Source organism: Chinchilla lanigera, unplaced genomic scaffold (assembly GCF_000276665.1).
Source record: "Chinchilla lanigera isolate Chin_1 unplaced genomic scaffold, ChiLan1.0 scaffold00023, whole genome shotgun sequence".
Lineage (NCBI taxonomy): Eukaryota > Metazoa > Chordata > Mammalia > Rodentia > Chinchillidae > Chinchilla > Chinchilla lanigera.
In genome coordinates, this window is record NW_004955424.1 from 16,168,461 (window position 1) to 16,187,547 (window position 19,087).

The 19,087-nt window shown below is 44.3% G+C and overlaps 1 protein-coding gene across 4 annotated transcripts in view; it reads right to left on the bottom strand.

The window, feature by feature from the left end:
- Arhgap25 (Rho GTPase activating protein 25) overlaps positions 1–19,087 on the bottom strand; it is a 75,197-nt gene that overhangs the window by 2,176 nt on the left and 53,934 nt on the right. For all 4 annotated transcript variants that reach the window (XM_005385658.2, XM_005385657.2, XM_005385660.2 and 1 more), the window contains 6 exons: positions 16,902–17,109; positions 10,770–10,902; positions 7,990–8,063; positions 6,417–6,538; positions 5,397–5,593; positions 1,776–2,308 (listed from right to left, as the gene is read on the bottom strand). In XM_005385658.2, the coding sequence (XP_005385715.1) occupies positions 1,776–2,308; positions 5,397–5,593; positions 6,417–6,538; positions 7,990–8,063; positions 10,770–10,902; positions 16,902–17,109 (1,267 nt within the window). The remainder of the gene's footprint in view (positions 1–1,775; positions 2,309–5,396; positions 5,594–6,416; positions 6,539–7,989; positions 8,064–10,769; positions 10,903–16,901; positions 17,110–19,087) is intronic.

The following is a 19,087-nucleotide window of genomic DNA, read 5'->3' on the forward strand; positions in this document are numbered from 1 at the left end:
TAGGTGGATTCACAGGACTCTGTCTTATTCAGAAGGATCAGCCACCTCTGTGGCAGCTGTTTTTTTAATCCTTCTCTACCAATGGCCCTCATGCTAAGGTGTGTGGTAGTTAAGCTGGATTGTCCACTTGGTTGTCTCCAGAGCTGCGCAGGGGGAATTGTAAAGCACATTCTGAGTGTGTCTGGATGGGTCATGGAGGTGTGACTTTGGGTGCTATATATGGTACCTGGCTCTTTCATCTCTGGCATGTTCCCATGCTGTGTTTTCCAGCTGCCATGAATTAAACAGATTTGCTCCACCACTCCTTTCTACCACGATGTTTTGAGCTGAATCCAGCCAGCCACAGACTGAAACTTTTGAAATTATAGTCAAATTAAACCTCTCCTCCTATAAATTGTAGGTGGTAGGTAGTTTGTCCAGGAGTCAGAAAGCTGACCAGTACATAGTACAGTCCGCCTTCTCTGGGCTGTTTTGGTCACTGCCAAGATGTCACAGAAGACTTGCAATTCTACAAGTGATCAATTTCAGAATCTTAGCCAAAGGAGTTATATTTTGCTTCTATATAGACAGCTCCCTGCAGGGCACATGGATGAGGGCTCACAGCTTTCTTCCCTTTAGTATCTGAGTCTTAATGCACGAAGAAGTGACCATAAATACAAAAACCTATTAATGCACATTTCACAATCTTATGGTTAATGTTCAAGTGAGCTAATATGGAGCAAGGTTATTGCTCATAACAAACAATTTCCTGGCCAATCAGCAGTATAAAAAGACTCCAAGAGAATTCTTCACCTACCCGAAAGAAAAAAATCCTATGCACTCATCTTAGGAATTAGATTTGCTGTGACAATTGCTGTCTAACTGGCCTCCCATTTTCTGTCTCCCTGTAGCTTGTCTTGGTGAGAAGTCAGGGATTGGATGACACACGGGTCTGGTGGAAGCTTCCACCTCTGTCAGGCTTTCCGGTGGCTGGCAAAGCTTCCTGCCCCATGTCTCCTACAGGCTGCTCTCCCCCTGCTCCAGCCCCTTCCATTCCTCCCGTGCACAAATATCCCAGGTCTGCACACAGCCTCTCACAGCCTCCCCACCTTGGCTTCTCTTTTCCTGGCGTACTTTTCTCCACCTGTCCATCTGACTCATCCCCTCATCTCCTCCAGGCATTTCCTTAGATGCCGCCTTCCTAGTGAGGTTTTCCCTAACCACCCTATTTATTATTAACACTTCTAATAAGTGGTTTTGCTGTCCAACCTCTTGACCTACTTGTTTTCTCTATGGCCATTTCCACCACTTGATATAATGTATATTTCATCACATCGTTTTATTATCTGTTGCCCTATTAGAAGAGAGGACACTATAAGTATGATGCTTATAGTGCTGTCTTGCTCAGTGCTCTTCCCCAGTACCTGGAATAGTGCTTGGTGTGAAGGAGGTACTCCAAAAGTATCTGCAGAAATTGAAGAATGACATTAATGTGAAATATTTTCTCTTAATTCAGTAAAGTATGATGGGCCATGAAGAACCACTGTTAGGAAATTGTTATAGCTACTTAAGCTAGGTATTTAAGTTTTCCTAACTCCATTAAAGTGTAGGGTTTTCACTAACCTAGTCATCCCATCACCCCATTTACCCCTTTCCTATTAGACTCAGCAGCCATATCACCACTTTTCCTACATGGAAAACTTATAATGTGACCTTGTTAAAAGATGAGAACAATCCAGATGGCTTCGAAGGATGGAGGCCTAATGCTTCCCAGGGGCTCTGTGTATGTTACTTACTTTTTAATCTGTTCCTCATATGTTTTCTTCTGTGTTTCTATTTGCTCCCGTAGGTCCTGAACCATCTTCTGCAAAGAATCAAGTTCCTCTTCTGCAGCATTTTTTCCTTCAGGCCTCATTTCAGAGTCCGTGCTAGCCAGAGCATCTCTCTTGGAGTCAGAGGTAGGGGAAGAGAGCATACCCACTTCATCCCCACGGGACCCCGGCTGCACAGGGACGTTATCATAGGTTGAAGTCCGCTGGGAGTCGGAAAGATGACGCAAGTCTTGAGACATGGTTCTCCTGTGTCCTTCCCCTGCCTTAGCCTCTGATGAAGGTGACCAAAATTCATTTTTAAAGATCTCCACTTTGTTGCTATTGGCACTTGGAAAAGCTGACGTCAAGAAACATTTCCGGTTAGGGAGCGTTTGAGTCCTTTTCCGAGACTGCACCCTCCAGTCTCCTGGCTTTTCACTGGGGGTCTTGCTGCCCTCGTCCTGATGCCTGTCACTTGGCTGTGATCCTGTGGGGCTGGTGGCATCGGAGTCACTTGTCTAGAAGAAATGGCCATGGTCATTACATGAGTTTTCTCACCCTTGTGCCCGGCCCCCAACATAAGGATTAGAGAACCGGAAGAAAATGCTCCCTGATTGCATACTTGTGACACTCTTCATAAGAAGACCATCTCTTAATTTATTAGCTCGGTTGATTATCTGCCTGGTAATTTTTTAAAAGGACGGTGCAGTTAAGGAACTAATTCATGCTTTAGAGATAAAGTGCTGACTAAAATCATTTGCTTGTTTGTGGCTAAATGATCTTAAACTAAGGTTCTTTTATAAGCTTAGGATGAAAGATCTTTTCAACTATGCCTCAAAATCCAGAAACCATAAAGAAAAGTACAATGAAGTTAACTGGTGTGGATTTCCGTGACCTCCAAAATTAAAATGAACAAACATAAGCAAATCACCACATAGTACATCAAATACCATATGATAAACTGGCGAATATTTGCAGTGCATATACAGGTAACTCTCCATCACATAAAAAGGGGATACTTCTGTTGGCTGCTGTTATATGAAGTTTATAAAAATGGAGAAGAAAAATGTCCAACAATCAATATAAATATAGCCAATGGACAAAGTTAGACAGTTAACACAGGAAAAAATACAACTGGCCTGCACACATTGAAAAAGATGTTTAATCTTTCTCAGAATGGGAGAAGTTCAAAATTAAGATTACTAACCAGGACAGTAGCACACACTTATAATCCCTGTTACTCTGGAGGGTGAGGGAGGAGGACCACAAGTTCAAAGCTGCCCTGCACAACTTAGTGAGACTTTGTCTCAAAGTAAAATTTGATAAGAATTGAGGATGTAGCTCAATGAGCGAGCACTTGCTCAGTGGTCGCATGCACAAAGCCCTGGGTTCAATCTCCAGTACTGGCAAAAATTAAAATTACTAAGATACAACTTCTCATCTATCAGATGGGCAGCCTTTCACCAACACTACATTAGAAAACACACTCTGTTGGTGAAACTGTGGAGATATAGGATTCTTACTCATTTTGTAAGTATAAGATAGAACAAATGCTGATATCTTTTGTCAAAATTACATATTTAAGTCTACTTACATTCTGACCCAGCCATCCCACTTCTGGGAATTTATACCAGACATAAATCTGCCTGGGCACAAAAGGACATATTGTCAAAGTTATTCATTGCAGCCTTTGCTTTGTGCAAAAGACTGAAAGTAACTTTCTCAAGTATGGGTTTTGGGCTGGGGATACAGCTCAGTGGCATAAGTGCCTGCTTGGCAAGCCCAAGGTTGTGAGTTTGATCTCTGGTACCCCCCCAAATAGTGCTCAAGTATGGGTTCTGCTAAGTATAATATGGTACATGTACAGAATGGAACAGTATACACCTGCCAAAAGCATGAGATTATGTGAGAGGGATGCTTAAGTGTTGATGTGAAAAAGTCACCAGGTTACACTGTGAGGTTAAAAATTCCAAGATACAGAGTAACATGTATGTGTGTGTGTGTGGAGAGAGAGAAAGAGAGAGACAGAGAAAAATAGAAAGAGAGACAGAGATACAGAGAGAAAGAAAGAAAGAAAGAAAGAAAGAAAGAAAGAAAGAAAGAAAGAAAGAAAGAAAGAAAGATAGAAAGGCATTAAACTATATTTTGTGGAAAAATGGAAGTAAGGTAATATTTGCACTCATGCATTCTTGCATGGACATTACATGAAGGGACACTGGAAGAGTAAATGAGAAATTAATTAAGGCCAAGAGGCATAGGAGCAGGACTTCTCCACGTGTAACTTTTTCTTTTTCATTTTTGAATCATGTGTGTATATCATAAATTTTTAAATTGGAGAGAGAGGAGGAAGGAGAGGGACTGGGAGGAGGAGAAGGAGAGGGAATTCAAAACACAAAAGCAAGAGCATCAGAGTTCAAGCTTTCTCTGCCTTCTAGCTGATCACCTGCTTCAGCACCACTCTCTGGATTCAAAAACACCTAAGCCCTGAAGTGGAAACTAGACTGAGCCCAACCCTATGACGCACTAGCGCTTCTGCCCTGGGCAAGCTGATCAACCTCTCTGGACTCAGCTCTTCAATCAAATGTGCACATGACAATTTCTGCCCTGCAAAGTTATGCTGAAGACTCTAAAGGTGATATATTTAAATTTCCCGGCACAGTGGCTGCCCCTAGCAAATTAGGAATGGTGGAAACCTTTTAAATTGGCACAGCAATGGTTCTGCGCAGGGACTGCTGAGATGGTTTTCTTACATGAAATATGTGCATTTTGAAATTGTAATTTAGTTCTAGGATGTTAGTAAGTTGGTTATATCCAGACAAACCTCATGTAAGAAAAAACACAATCACTACCCTTACTGCTTTTATTTTTCACCTGCAGGATTAATAGTACTTTAGGTAATTTAAGTTATGTAGTCAGTCAGAATCTTAAATTCATTTCTTGGCCGTACATAAAGAATCAAGCTGCATATAAAGTTCATATGTTCTTTTAAAAATAGTTGTTTCTGTAAATACATAAAGATCTTTGACCTTTACAAATTACTGCCCTCAAATAGTCCACATCTTGGAGTCTGCAGAGTTTTGGGATCCTGAGAACGTGAGTTCCAGCTCCTCAGTACAGACAAGGAGGCTGACACTGCTGAGCAGGCTTATCAGGGAATGAGAAATATTACACGAAATACCACACACTCTGAGCGAGGAATCACGTTTCAGGGTTAGCAGGAAACCAGTTCCCTCTGGACTTTCACACAGAATTTTCAACAACTCTTACTGAAACGTTTACAGTGTGGTGTCTATTTTTCCCCACTGAACTGCCCTGGACTGTGCAGTATTTGTAAAGGTTTCTCTTTCAGAGAGGTTTCCTAGAGGATCCATTGCCCACCCTTCAGGGGATAGGCACACAGTCACAAGCCCACCACCAGGATGGCCACAGACCTTGGGCCTTGAAAGAGGCCAGGGTGCCAAGAGGTGCTCGCATGGCCTGCACCAGCTATAGACACTGTCATGACAGCATCCCTCATACCACAAACTCACCCAGAGCAGCTCTTACTTGAAATGCTTTGGAACAAAGGAAGAGTCCAGGGAGGCAGAAAGGCTGTCTGGGTCTTACCGTGTTACTGAAGTTGTCTGTCCTAGAAATGGAGGGGTCTTCAGTGGCATCCCAGCCCACAGAGCTTCGGGGCACCGGGAGTTTCTTGGGGTCATTTTTCTGGGCAGGGGGCGATAGGGGTGTGTCCTTGGACTTGGGGAAGAGGACTTCATGATCTCTGATCATCATGGTCATCACTCTTTGGATCTGAGGAGTCCCTGAAAGAACAAGAGAGAGAGCTTTGTAGTGCTGGATCATGGGATAGGAAGCAGTAAGCCTTCAAAATTTCCCACCAACATTATGTATCCAAATTTGGCCCTGAAGCCATAGAGCCTAAAGAACTCATTTTGTTCTTCACAAGTCCCTTTTTAATTACTTTCAGTGGTAGATTATGATGAAAATGGTGGGCTAGAAGAAAACGTGGAAGTAGGGTAGAAGAGGGGGCTTTTTGAAGTTCTTTGCAGCCTATATTACATTGGGTCAGTTTTTAACCAGAAAAGTAGGCAGTATAACAGGAGAGAAAAGGAAGACATCTTTCTTTCTGGCTGTTGCCCTCAATATGACACCTGGTTTCTTACTGGACACAGAGCAAATATACGTCATGCATACCGCCTCCTCACACCCACAGCAGACATCGGTATTCTATGCCAAGACTTTTGCTTATTGAGCAAACACACTCGGAACTTTCTCAGGCCAGCATTACAGCAGCCTTTTGGTGAGATAGCTTATAAAATGAAACCTTGTTTTCCCTCTCTGGCTCAGGGTATAGAAAAGTAATAAAAGACTAGGAAGCATTCCATGGTAGCCCACTGTGCAAGATAACCATTGAGCAAATCCTTGACCTCTCTCTGTCTCTCTACTGTGACCTGGAAAATTGATCTAATTCTAGCTCTGTCTACCTCATAGCACTTTTAATACAATTCAGACAAGATAATCAGCTGAACATGGTTTGTGAACTGCAGAGCGGGGTGCAAACATGAGGAGCAGTGTTGCTGTTCCTTTCTCTGTGCATGCGTTCACTGCAGGACCAGCCTGACGTACCTCTCATGATCACAGCAGGGTCCTCGATCTTTGACCTGATGAGATTCACACCAATTACAGTAGCCAGGTTGTCCACACTCATCTTGTTAACAGCACAGTTCAGCTGGATTTCGTGTAGAAACCTGTGGGCAGCCAAGAAATCCCATAGTGGAAAACAGGAAGTTGCCAAGAGAAGTACTTCTAGGTACCAAAGAGGCACTTGTTGGATTCCAACTCTTCCTTCCTGTATCCAGAATAAAACCAGCCTGTTCTGCTCACAAGGCTTTAGCTTCGACCTGAAGGATCCAAGATCATTAAAGAAGGAGAAATCATGAGGGACTACGTACCTGGGGCAGGGTGGGGCCTGTGGTGGAGAATCACATAAGCGTGTGACTGGATCCAGCTCAGGGGGCTAAGAGATGACTAGAAGGACCAACAAGGGTATTTGACTGCCCCCTTGCCCTGCTATTATCTCCCACCTGTCAGCAGCCACCCCACACTCATCTCCAGAGAGGAAAGCTCAATCAGTGAGAAGGTCTCAGAGATGGGGAATCCATGGAACCGCCTCACTCCCATCCTCCGACGAGAGCACCATGCGCCTCTAACTCTCAGGTACTCAATAATTAACAATCAGTTTTTATTATACTTCCATTCATTTGGGACCTGAAACTCTCAGAATCACTTGTAAAAAGAAAACTGAGCATGGGTATGGATAGATTGAAGCAACATGAAATTGAAAATATGGAGATAATATTAAATAAAGGGTGAGGTACCCAAGTGATGAAACATTATAAAATCTTACAGAGTCATTTATAATCCTATTTTACAACATAAATGAAACACAATATAACTGCAAGCCAAAAAAGTGAGATTAAACCATATGTGTATCTGGGTAAATATAATATATATAGTAAAATTTCAACTGGGTCTAAAAATGGAGAGAAACACCCAGAAAGATATAAGCCCAGGTGTTGTTGTTGCCGGACAATGGGTTTTGAGTAATTTTTATTTCTTATTTATAGTTTGCTGTATCTTCCTTTTTTCCTAAAGTAAGAAAGTATCATTCTTACTATATGGAAGCTGCATTTTTAATTTATAAAAGTCAACATTAAGGTCTATCTGTGACAAAGACTCAGGTTCCCAACCTGGCAGATCTGGATCTATTCACAAACTAGATGTTGTTACAGAAATGGTATCTGGCGGGTTCCCAGAAAGGACTGAAGGAGAACAAAAGGGGTGTCCCAAAATGAATGTCTCTGGGTCACTAAGTTGTGATCCAGCATCAGGAAGCCAGAGAAAATTCTAGAAACAGAAGGAGTCAGGGTTCTGCGGCACTGCCAGGACTTGGACAGCACTACAGCAGAGGTGGGAACATGTTTGTTTTGTGTTTTTAGGGGTCTTGGACATTGTCTCGTGGAATCTCAATCTCTGTGAATGAATGTCAGTCTCTGTGCTCCACTATGTGAATAGAGTTAACTTTCCAAAGTTCTCAGCTAAAATATCTGTGATGCCAAATTTAAGTCCCTCCTCTTCTAACTGCGGGCCTCTTTCTGATGTGGTTGAAAAGTGTAGCATTGACACCAAGAACTCTTACCGGCAGATGTAGCTCAGGAGGCTGTAGTTGTTCCGAGGAAGGATGGAGAGCTGCTTTATCAACTCCTGCTGAGCCTAGGAAGAACATTTTAACACTGGTAAGCCAGACTGACCACTTGCCAGCAATGAGAGCTGGCCACGTAACTGGTGTCTCTGCACGGAAACACCACTTTGGCAATCACATCTTGGCAATCACTCCTGATCTTATGGTTTTGTGAGTAGTTTTGAAGAATTACTTTGAACTCTATAAATTCTCAGAAAGTTTGAAGAATAGTACAGAGAAGGCCATAGTTTTGGTGCAGTGTAATTTTTAGATTTGGCTTTAATTATCTCACTCCATCCCACTCCTCATCTAACTTAACTATTATAGTCATTGACTATTGGACAACTCACACACATACTAATTATTCACTTAATGGTTGCTTGAGATGTGATGATCCACCAAAGAACTAGACCACAATCAATACCTCAGAATCATGTCTAAAGTGGTGAAGAAGGGAAGATACTTCTGAGAAGACTTTCAAACACTGTGGCCCTGTTGAGACCTGCTAGGACAAAAGACAGGCTGACCAAGCTGTAGGAAGGTGTAAGATTGGGCTCTTCAAGTTTTGTGATAGTCCTGGATGTCAGGTGGGTCAGTCAAGGAGTGCGTGTCCCAGCATGAGGAGAGACAGGAGGCTCTTTGCTCTTCTCAGCCACAGCCATGGCCTTTCTTCTGGTGGTGCACAAGCTCAGGTAAGGTCTGTGGGCCTCCCTCAGACGTGGGAAGCCCTGCATCATAAACATGCTCTGGTCTCCTGGAGAAAGCATTCCCTGAAGGTTTCTCAGCTCTCATACAACACCATGGTGTAGACCCTCCCATCCAGAGTGCTGCTCCATGATGAGATCTCTCGTCTTTAGCGGACTTGAGTGATTTCTTTGCAAAAGTTGCTATGGACTCCCCTCTCCCAGCGATCACCTCTGTCATATTTTCACCAGTGAGAAAGACCAGGGTCCCTCTGTCCTGCTAGTGTTGCTCTACGCATAGAAACTCTCAAATATGTTGAGACTGGGAGTGGCTGGGAGAAGCAAGTCTAACATGAGAAATTGTCAGAACTCCAAGTGGCCTCTTGATTCTCCCAAGAACTGAGAGATAAAACAGATGCCAGCTGAATGGTTGTCTTGTTAGTCAAATTTTAACATTTATTCCATAACATTTTATTGCTTTCATAAAGGTGAACTGATATCCCAACATGAATTAATTCTTTTCACATCCTCTTCTCCTTCACCCCACCAAATTCATAAGGCATCTTTGAAACATCTTACATCTGATCATGTGATCTAGTACTTCACAATTTTTGTTTGGAAAACAGCTTTGATAGCTGCAGCATGAGGGCTACCCCATTATTGTTTTCTTCTTGTCCTAATTTTGAAAAAGTAAAATAGTCTTTTTATTGTGCCAGGATCTACTCAAATCATGAGTTTCCACACTGTCAGTCAGGAAGGAAAATCTCACATTTGTGTTTTCACAGGTGTAAGGCAGTCATTCTTCACTCATATAAAATAAATATTCTGTTAAGCAGACTGTATAAAAAATTCTGAAGTAGAGCAAAGTCTAAACCTCCCTCTATACCAACATTTTTAAAAAAATCACTCACTTTGATCACCACCCTTGACTTCCTATAATCTTGGGTATAGATATTATGAAAATCATCTAAATCTTGCTGTCCACAGGAACTACTTGGTACCTGCTGGTTTTTAAATTTAAATAAACTAAAATCAAGAATTTCATTCCTCAGGTGCCCTAGCCATAGTTTGAGGGCCTAATAGCTATACATAGTTAATGGTTAGCATATGGACAATGCAGATGCATAACATAAAAGTTCCATCATTGTGGAAAGTTCTAACGGTCAAACTGAATAAACTGAATCTCATAAAAGATATGTAATTTGCCTAATAAAAGAATCAAAGATAAATCCTGATCTTCATTGTAGCTTTTTCTATGCACCACTTTGCCAGAGAGAATATTTACTATAAGTCATGATAAAAGCCAACCTACCTAAAGGGGAGAGTTAGACTCCCCAATATTAATGGTATAGACTGAATATATACATGAAACATTTGGTATTAAATATGTTGGTTAAAAACAATGAAAGTTTTACTGTTGTTAGTTGGCGTTTATCAAATTCTTTGGTTGGTTGGTTGGTTGGTCTATTAATATGACTCTAGCGTATGATGCTGCCTGTCTGGCGTCTCTGGAAACAACTTACATAGGTTGGAAATCCTGCTGGTGAACTTGTGTACTCTCACAGGCATGATATGGCAGGTGGTGATTATACACTCTACAGGCAGCTGTGGCTGAAAAGATCAAAAGAAACCTCCTTGTCCTTCTCACTGGCAAATGCACTCTTAGAATCTACTGACATGTACTGGCCATCACAGAGCTTAAACAGTTCAACTCCACGTCTGCCTTCCAGCTTGTTTGTTTAGCCTGTCCTTGTGTCCCAGTATGTCTCAGACGGTAACAGTGCTTGAAAGACTTCTCAGAAGTATCCTCCTATTCTCATTTTATAAGCAATTCTGAGACATTTGATTGTGGTCCATTTCCTTATTGGATTATGATATCCCATGAAATCACCATGATTGGTGTCATCTGCCCTCTGTTGCTGAGGAAGCCCCAGCTTGACAAAGTATTTCACCAAAGGGTGTGGGGGACCCTGATCCCCTGTCTCCTACCACAAGACTGTTCAAGAAACCCATCACTTGCTCTAAAGCAAGACAACTAACAAAAGAGACACCAACCTTTGCCTCATCTGCATTCATGAGCTGCCCACAAAGCAGGAACCCTTCATACTGGCTCCAGGGAACCACAGGCTCTGGGAGGTCTCGGAGATAGAGCTTTAACAGAGAAGCCACGGTGTGCACATCTGTGTCTCTGGAAGAAAATAAGCAATGTTCTTTACCGAGGAAACTCCAGATCTCCTCCCACCCCCTGGTAGTCCACTCAGTAAAACCATGGGTTCCAGAGGTAGTACTGCCAAGGAGAGGAGTCTGATAGAGAAGAATCAGACCTAAGCATTCTTGCTAATTCTTCTTTCTATAGTAACAACCCTGAACACTTTTTCCCTCTACTTATTCCATCTATCTTCCTCCAAGGTAAATTCAAGGCCCACTTTTTCATTAAACCTTCTTTAACCATTTTATCTTTCTTCTTTCTTCAAGTGATTTAGTAATCTACAATATCATCGAACTGGTTTCTAAGTTTTCATGTGTTAACTTTTTTATATCCTTGGTCTATTGATCTCCTTCATCTCCCAGAGTGCTTCAGATACTTTGAAGATTCATTCATATATTTCCTCAATAATTCATTCAATCAATAAGCACTAAGATAGTCTCAGTTTTGTTTTGTTCTGTTTTGAGCTTGTCGAGCACTGAGATTCAGTAATAAGCCCAGGGGACCCTGGCCTCACTGGGCCACAGAGCTGGAGGGGAGGGAGGGATGACAGTGCTTTCAGTCCTTATCGTACTGTGTGGATAGTACCATGATACAGGAAGTGCCAGATTCAGAAAATGTCTGGACTCGGGAAGTAGATCAGGCATGGAAGTGTAAAGAATCACCTGAGCCAGAGCTGAGCTACAGGTGACTCCTCAGATGAAGTAGTACCTCCGCTGAGATCCGGAAAGTGAGAGGGATGACAAGGATGACAGGGAGCACATCTGTCAGCCTAGAGAGTGGGGAGGGGTGACCCTGCTCCCAGAACTGAGACAACATTGAGGTGATTGATGAACTGAAGAAGACACAGGCTTTGTAGTGCAGCTTTCCCGGGCAATAACGAGGCTTGGCAACCACAGCCAGGAGGCAAATCTGGCCCAGATCCGGCCCAGATCCAGCCCAGCCCCTGCGTTTGTATAGCCTGCATGCTGAAAATGATTTTTACAGACAGTGTTACCGAGTGTTACAAAAGTTTTACAAAAGTGTTACAGAGGAACTCAAAAGAAAACACTCTCATGATATATAAAAATAATATGAAATTCAAATTTCAGTGTCCATAACTAAAATTTAAGAAGAACACAGCCACATTCATTCATCTATGTGCATCTTTGTTTCCAAACACTAAGAGAATGGTACAGAAGATGTGGCGATGACCCTCTATCCTATAAAGCCCACATATTTAATAGGTGACCCGTTAAGGAAAGTTTGCTCACCCCTAACTTAACACAGCTATTTCATTTCTTTGCAGTACAGTAAGAGAAAATAAACCTGCATTTACCGTATACTGTCATGTGTCACTTAACAAGTGGCATTTTCATGAGGCCTCCCTGGGGTGTCTTAGAAAGCTGTGATGTGGCCAGAGGCGCAGACAACCCGAGTATGCCTTTGGCCTCAGGAATGGAGAATCATAGAATAGGCTGAGTGGATGCAGCCCAGGAGGAGGGAAGGAAGGGTGGGTTTGGAGAGGAGCAGGAAGGTAGGTATTTGAGACAACAGAAACAAGAATACCAGAAATTGTTGTAAGGCTCACTCTTGGAGTTTTGTACACATTTTTTTCCTTTTTGCTTTTTCCTTTTGATAGCCAGTTCTTGGTACTATCTTCCAAAAAGCTTTTGCTTTGCAGCATGTGTGTGAACTTTCTACCTCCAAAGGAGACACAGAGCTGGCACAGAGCTCTGTCTACACTGTACTGCCCTCAGGAAATCTGGGGCTGGGACCATTCTCTTAACATAAAGATTCTGAAAAATTCTATCCTGCTGAGTCACTGTCTAAAAATATCCCTGGGCAAAGCCAGGCTTGGGAAAGTGCTTCTGTCAAAACATGGTGAGAAGTTCCAAAAAAGAGAGAGAGAGACGTGAGCTGGCAATTTGCAGGAGCCACATTCTGTGAGGGTCCTGAAGTCCCATTCTCCTGATGTCCCAGTGCTGCAGTCTCTCCGGGCCTTTATCCAGCCTGGGGCCTCCGCTTTGACTGGGGGTTCTCCTTCACCCCACAGCCAGCGACTCTCCCACACCCACTTCTGTTATCCTGTGACTCCTCTAAGCCTCTCCCTCCCTTTCACCACCCTATTTCAGAAGGCTGCTGCCTTTCACCAGGATCCCGCCCCAGTCTGCGAGCTGGTGTTCTGCCCTCAACGTCCTAGTCATGGATGGGCGTTCACTGCTGGGCATAACCTCAAGCACATAAAACACACCCACAGAATGAGTGAAGAAAACAAAGAATTTGAAGTGAGAAAAACAGTATAAATGATACATCAAAAAATGGAATCTTTTGAAGATTCAACAATGAAAAGACAGGGGCTGGGGATTTAGCTCAGCGGCAAAAGCGCCTGCCTGACAAGCGCAAGGTCGTGAGTTCGGTTCCCGCGGTACCGGAGAAAAACCAAAAAAAACAAAAAAACAAACAAACAAACAAAAAAAAAAATGAAAAGACAAATAATTTGCCCAGAGGAAACTAAAGACGACAAAAACATCCAAAGCTGAAAACAAGAAAGAGACTATATGCAGATAGAAGATGGACAGTCAAAAGTTATAACCAGAGGGTACGACTGGCTATATTTATTGTCTTAGGACTTTGAAATCATCAGAGAACCCAATTCATTTTACCACACAACGATGATGCTGATAAAGCATGTCCACTGTTTGGCCTGGCTGATTCCTCAGTTTTCTTTATAAGGTTTCAGCATAAATATAATTTTCTTGGAGCCTCTCTAAACCCACCACACGGTGTCAAATTTCCCCATCTAAGTTCTTGTAGTACTTTCTAATTTTCACCTTTTAGCACTTAAAACAACGGCATTTATATGGTTATTTCTGGGCCTTTTTGCTTTAATGTCTGTGCCTCATCATACTATTCTTCTGTGGCCTAAGTTTCCAGCATCATGTTTCCTGACGTGGCTGTTCCTCCAACCTCGCACCAAAATCATGATTTTTTTTTTTTTAAATCAAGCACTAGAACCAAGTCAGGAGCCAGGCGCCTTCTGGGTTCAACAGTAGATGCACCAGAGATTCCCAGGAGCCCTTGATGGCTCTGCCAGCCCTTGCCTTGGCTCACTGATGCTTACTATGTGGCATGTCTGCTCACCCACCGCGCACAGGATGGAAAGTGCATTAACTTTGCCATCAGGCAATATCCAGCCTGCTAGGAAGGAAATTTCAAATTTACATTTCTGTGTTTAACAACACCCAGATACACCGGTGCTAGCGTCTCACCAACAAGCACTCCTGATTCTTTGCTTTCGAGTGAGGTGGGAGGGAGCAGGGTGGCTCTTACAATGGAAATGAGTCAAGGCCAATATGGAGGACGTAGGAGAACACTCACTGATCTGATGTGGTGAGTACTACGAAGGGGCTCCTAGCCCTCCCAATCCCCCTTGCCACTCATACATGTCTAAGAAAATGGGAGGGGGAAGAAACTGCAAACACAGTAAAATTTAACAAAACCAACTGAAGAGAGATCAACAAAACTGGCAAGGGGCCTTGAAAGTAAAAGAGACCAGTCTTGGATGGTCTCCTGAGAGTGAGTCTGGCATGGAGTAGGAGAGGAATGGGTCATGCTTGGGACTGTAGTACCTGAACTATATGTGTGTAGTGAGGGGTGGGACACAGTGGGGGTTGGGGCTGGAACAGAGCAGGAGGAAAGGGAAACGGAGGGAAGGTGGCGTCCTGAGTGGCTCAGGGTTAGCAGACCTTTATGGTCCAGGAACAAGCTGCCTGACCCTCTGTCAGATTCTAAGCCTGATTCATCACCTGTAGAATCTTAATAGCCTTGGCCAGGGATATAGCTCAGCGGTACAAGCGCCTGCCTGGCAAGCACAAAGTCCTGAGTTTGATTCCTGGTACCAAATAAATAAATACAGAAGAATTTAATTTAAAAAAAGAAAAAGGGCTGGGGATATAGCTCAGCGGCATAAGCGCTTGCCCAGCAAGCCTGAGGTCATGAATTCGATTCCTGGCAACAACAACAACAGAAAAAATTTTAATAGCCTTGTTTGTTCTTCAGGTTTATCTTGGGGGTTAAATCAGAAAAATGGGTATGAAAATGATCTTTAAAATCTGCAGTTCAATGTGATATTAGGCATTCATAACACATCCTAAAAGGAAAGAAATGGAAGGATGGGCATGGAGGTGAATTCTGCTGACTCCATAGCCATGCCCATAGTGAAAGACTATGGGATGCTATACCCAGAACTGTAGGTAGAAAAGAAATTCTCTTAACCTAGAACATGCTCTTAGAGGAAGCCTTGAACTCTAGGTATGTCGGAATCTGACCTGTCCTCTTGTCACAGGACACACAAGGCAGCCCAGGGAGGACCTGATGACTCAGGTGACCCTTCTATCTCTCAGTTCTAGAGGTAGAGCTGTCATGACAAGGAGTGGCAACTTGCCTCCGTCTAGCCCCAAGAATTTTACGGGAATCAAAGACTTGGCACCACCACCCATGTTGACTCCATGGCGCCCACGCTAAAGCCTAAGGCAGTTATTGGGCAAATCCCAGCAGACACGTCTTTCCTTTCAGTTTGCTATTTGCGTTGTCTTAACAACAATCCACCTGCATCTTTTGACCAACTCAAAACCACTTAAAAATTGGAAAAGAAAACTGAATATAAAGGTGGTGGACATAACAGAATAGGTACCCACACACGAAATTTAATTGATTGTGCTGCTGAAAGACCTATAAATTTGATGCCCACAACCTGCTGTTGCTCCAGTAACAACCCCACCCATTGCTTCCCTAGCAGACCCTAGTGCAGTGATGGCGAACCTTTTAGAGCTTTCAACAATACAAACAGCCCACTGTGGCATGCGTGCCATAGGTTCACCACCACTGCTCTGGTGTGTTAATATATAGCTCCTTTGGTAAATTAAGCTTTGCCATGCTAAGGGACAGGAAAGATAGCTGTATGTTAGTCCAAGCACAGGTTGTGGCTGTGAGACTGGAGAAAAACAGATGGACCTCAGAAATGCTTTGGAGGAGGAATGGGCAGATGGGAGATCAGGGAGTGGAATGAGGAAGAGGAGCAATGAGGCTCTGCACACCAGCCTGGCCCTGGGGTCTTCACAATCTTCCCAGGGTCAGCCCTATCCTCCATCTTAAATAAGCTCTGGGGAAAACCTGAGAGAGCTCAGGCCCCTGCTACTAAGTCTTCATTTATAGGCTAATGATTTAGGAAGAACAATGAATCTTATGCCCAGAGGACAGGTACATGGAGGTAACCATGGAGAACACTGCACAACAGGCATGGGATGCACAGTGTTGGGGTGGGGATTACAGGGGCTGCATGGCCGGGAAAGAACCCTCTGCTAGGAGGCTGGAGGGGGGAGGGGGAGGGGAATGATGGGAAGAACTATCACTGTATCTGATAGGCCCCCACTAGGGAAGAGCAAGCTCCACACAGGAGACTCGGGAGAGCACCAGGTTCCTGCTGAGCAGTATGCACTCCCTCCAGAAAGCTCAGGATCACGCAGTACTGTGGGCTTGGAAACTTACAAGAAATCCTGTTTCTGCCCACTTCTCGAAAGCTGAGCAGAACCACCGGTGCCCTTGGATGTAAACACGTGCAGTCTCCCTCACACCACGTGTTTGTGCAGCCAGCTCAGCTCTTCCAAGTGTCTCATCTGACCAGAGGGTAGGCCTGAAGCTGGACTCCAGTTTTCTCCCAACTCTCCCTTCTGCTACATCCTAAATATCACTGGAATCTGCCCAGTAAGGTTTTAGTTTCAGCTCACGTCATGTTTCTCATAAGCAGCAGCCTACTCCTAACTGTGCTCTAGGTTTCAAATTCTGAATTGTGAGTAGAATAAAGACTCTTTCAGACACAAGCCAGGGCTCTTGGGAGCATTTGTGGCGGTACCACAGCTCATTGCAGGCAGAGAGGTCCTCTCAGGTGAGCCAGGTGGAGAGAAAGGCAGACACACAACTCTTCAGTGAGAACAGCATACCTGTCAAAGGAGGGCCGTTCCCCGGCATCAAAAGCATCTCTCAGCTGCTTCACCAGGTTGTCCTGCCCGGGCAGGCGGAAGATGCCCTCTTCATTCATGCCGTACTCCAGGATGAACTCCGCACACTTCTCCACCAGGATGGGTACCAAGTGGGGGCCGAACTTCTGTTCATAGGCTACAGTCTCATCCAAGCGCTGGCCAAACACCGCTGGGAAGAGATGAAACGGGATCTGCTCATCATTCTGACTTTCCCTGAATTAACTGGAGAGCAAAAGCACTTTGCCTATTTCTTGGTTCTTCAGCGTCACTCATGATTCTAAAGCTTTTAGCACAATAATACCAACAGAACATGGAATACTGATTACAGTATTTCCAGGTCTACAAATGTGGGGGGCTGTAAGTTTGAGGCAGTCTCTGTTAGTCTTTTTTTATTGGTCCACATTTTAATATACAGTATTTAAAATAACAGCCGGCTTTCTCTTAGCACTTGTGTGCTCAGGAGTCCTGTCATACTCTTTGCACACCTTTTTGTCATTTCTTCTGGACAGCAAGCCCATGAATTGGTAGCACTGTCATGCACTCTTCACTATGAAAGACTCTGAGCCTTACAGGTGCTAGTGAACTTTTCACATGAGGCAGTGCAGGGCACGGCACAGTCAGAACTCAAGCCCAGACGGCAAACTCGTGAGAGTGCGTGCTAAACCACAGCAGCAAGCAGGCTGTTCTGCATTCTGATTGTGTCCAGAGCATTCAAGCACAATCGCCTATCGCGTGATTGTCTCAAGACTGTATTAAACCATTGTGGCTTCAGGTTGTTTACTATGTTTGACTATTGTAAACATGGCCCCACTGAACACGTACTCACCAAGTTCCTGGAATGTATGTAGTACAAATGCATAACGTCTAATTAACTGCTTAATATATTAACATTTGGATGGATAAACACAAACATTTCATTCTTTTGAACTATTTCCCTAGGGCAAATTCCTACATAGAATTACAGGGTCAAGTGGTTTGAACATTTTTGTGACCTGATGGTATGCAAATTGCTTTCCAGAAATATTTATCCAAATTGCACGGCCTCCAACAAAGCAAGCTTGGATCGGCTCCACTCCGGCCCTGTCAGCACTTAGCTCCGTAATTCCCCCACCCCTGCACTGAACAAGATTAGTTTCTCAATGAGGACAATCAGTCATTGCCTCCTTATTACCCCACCATGCCCGTAGGCTCTGCATTGTGCAGAGATTCAGAGGCAGGTCCTGGCTTCCCCTCTGTCCTGCTCTGTCTTCCCTCTGTCGTAACTGAGGTGCTACCGCACCCAGCACCAGGATTCCTAAGTCACAAGTCTGCAAAGTCCCTTGGTTCTCCCCCTTGTGCTCTCTCTCTGGCTGGTCCCCTTTCTCTAGTCCCTAATTAAGATGGAGTTCACCTGTATCACCTGTTCCAGCTGTACCAGGCTCTCGAACCCTCTGGTCCTCCCAGGCTCCTCTCCGGCCTGTACCTCCCCCCGTCTCTCCTTTCTACCATTTTCGAAAGCCTCCTGCTGCTTATCTTTCTCAGAACTAGTCTCCCTGAGCACTACAACCCTGCCTTTGAACACCCTCCCCTCCCTCACCGGCTGCTGCAGCGGTGTTCTCTGGGTGGCCGCTCAGAGCCTGGGAGCTGCTGGGAATCTCTCCCTTACGAGGTCAGGTGCAGGGGTAGGAAGGAGGCAGGTCTCATCCCAGCCACATCTGCCAGGCTGTTGTCTGTTCGACTCATTACATCTCAAGATTTTATCAGCTTAAATATCCTTGTAGCTAAAGCTTGAAAACCAAGCCCGGCAGCCCTCCGCTTGGCTAGGCACCCACTTTTTTTTTAGTGTGACTTCCTGCCGTGCCCCTACTGGCATCTTAGTCTGCGAGCCTCAGTTTCTATGTCCTCAGTCTCCTCTCCCTTCACAATCTGTCCTCTCCCTTCCTTGTTGTTGGAATTCTGTTTGTCTTCCCTGACCTCTCTCAGTACCCTTGTCTCCGCCAGGCCTTCCCTGGGTCCCACAGGGAGAGACGACTTCCTGTTCTGTGTGCCCCACCCCATCTTGCACATCCCCATTCCTTGCCACACCGTGCTACTGTGCTTTGCATGCACCAGTGTGCTCTGCAGGGCCACAGGCCCCCTGAGGCCAGGGGTGTTGGTAGTGGGGGCAT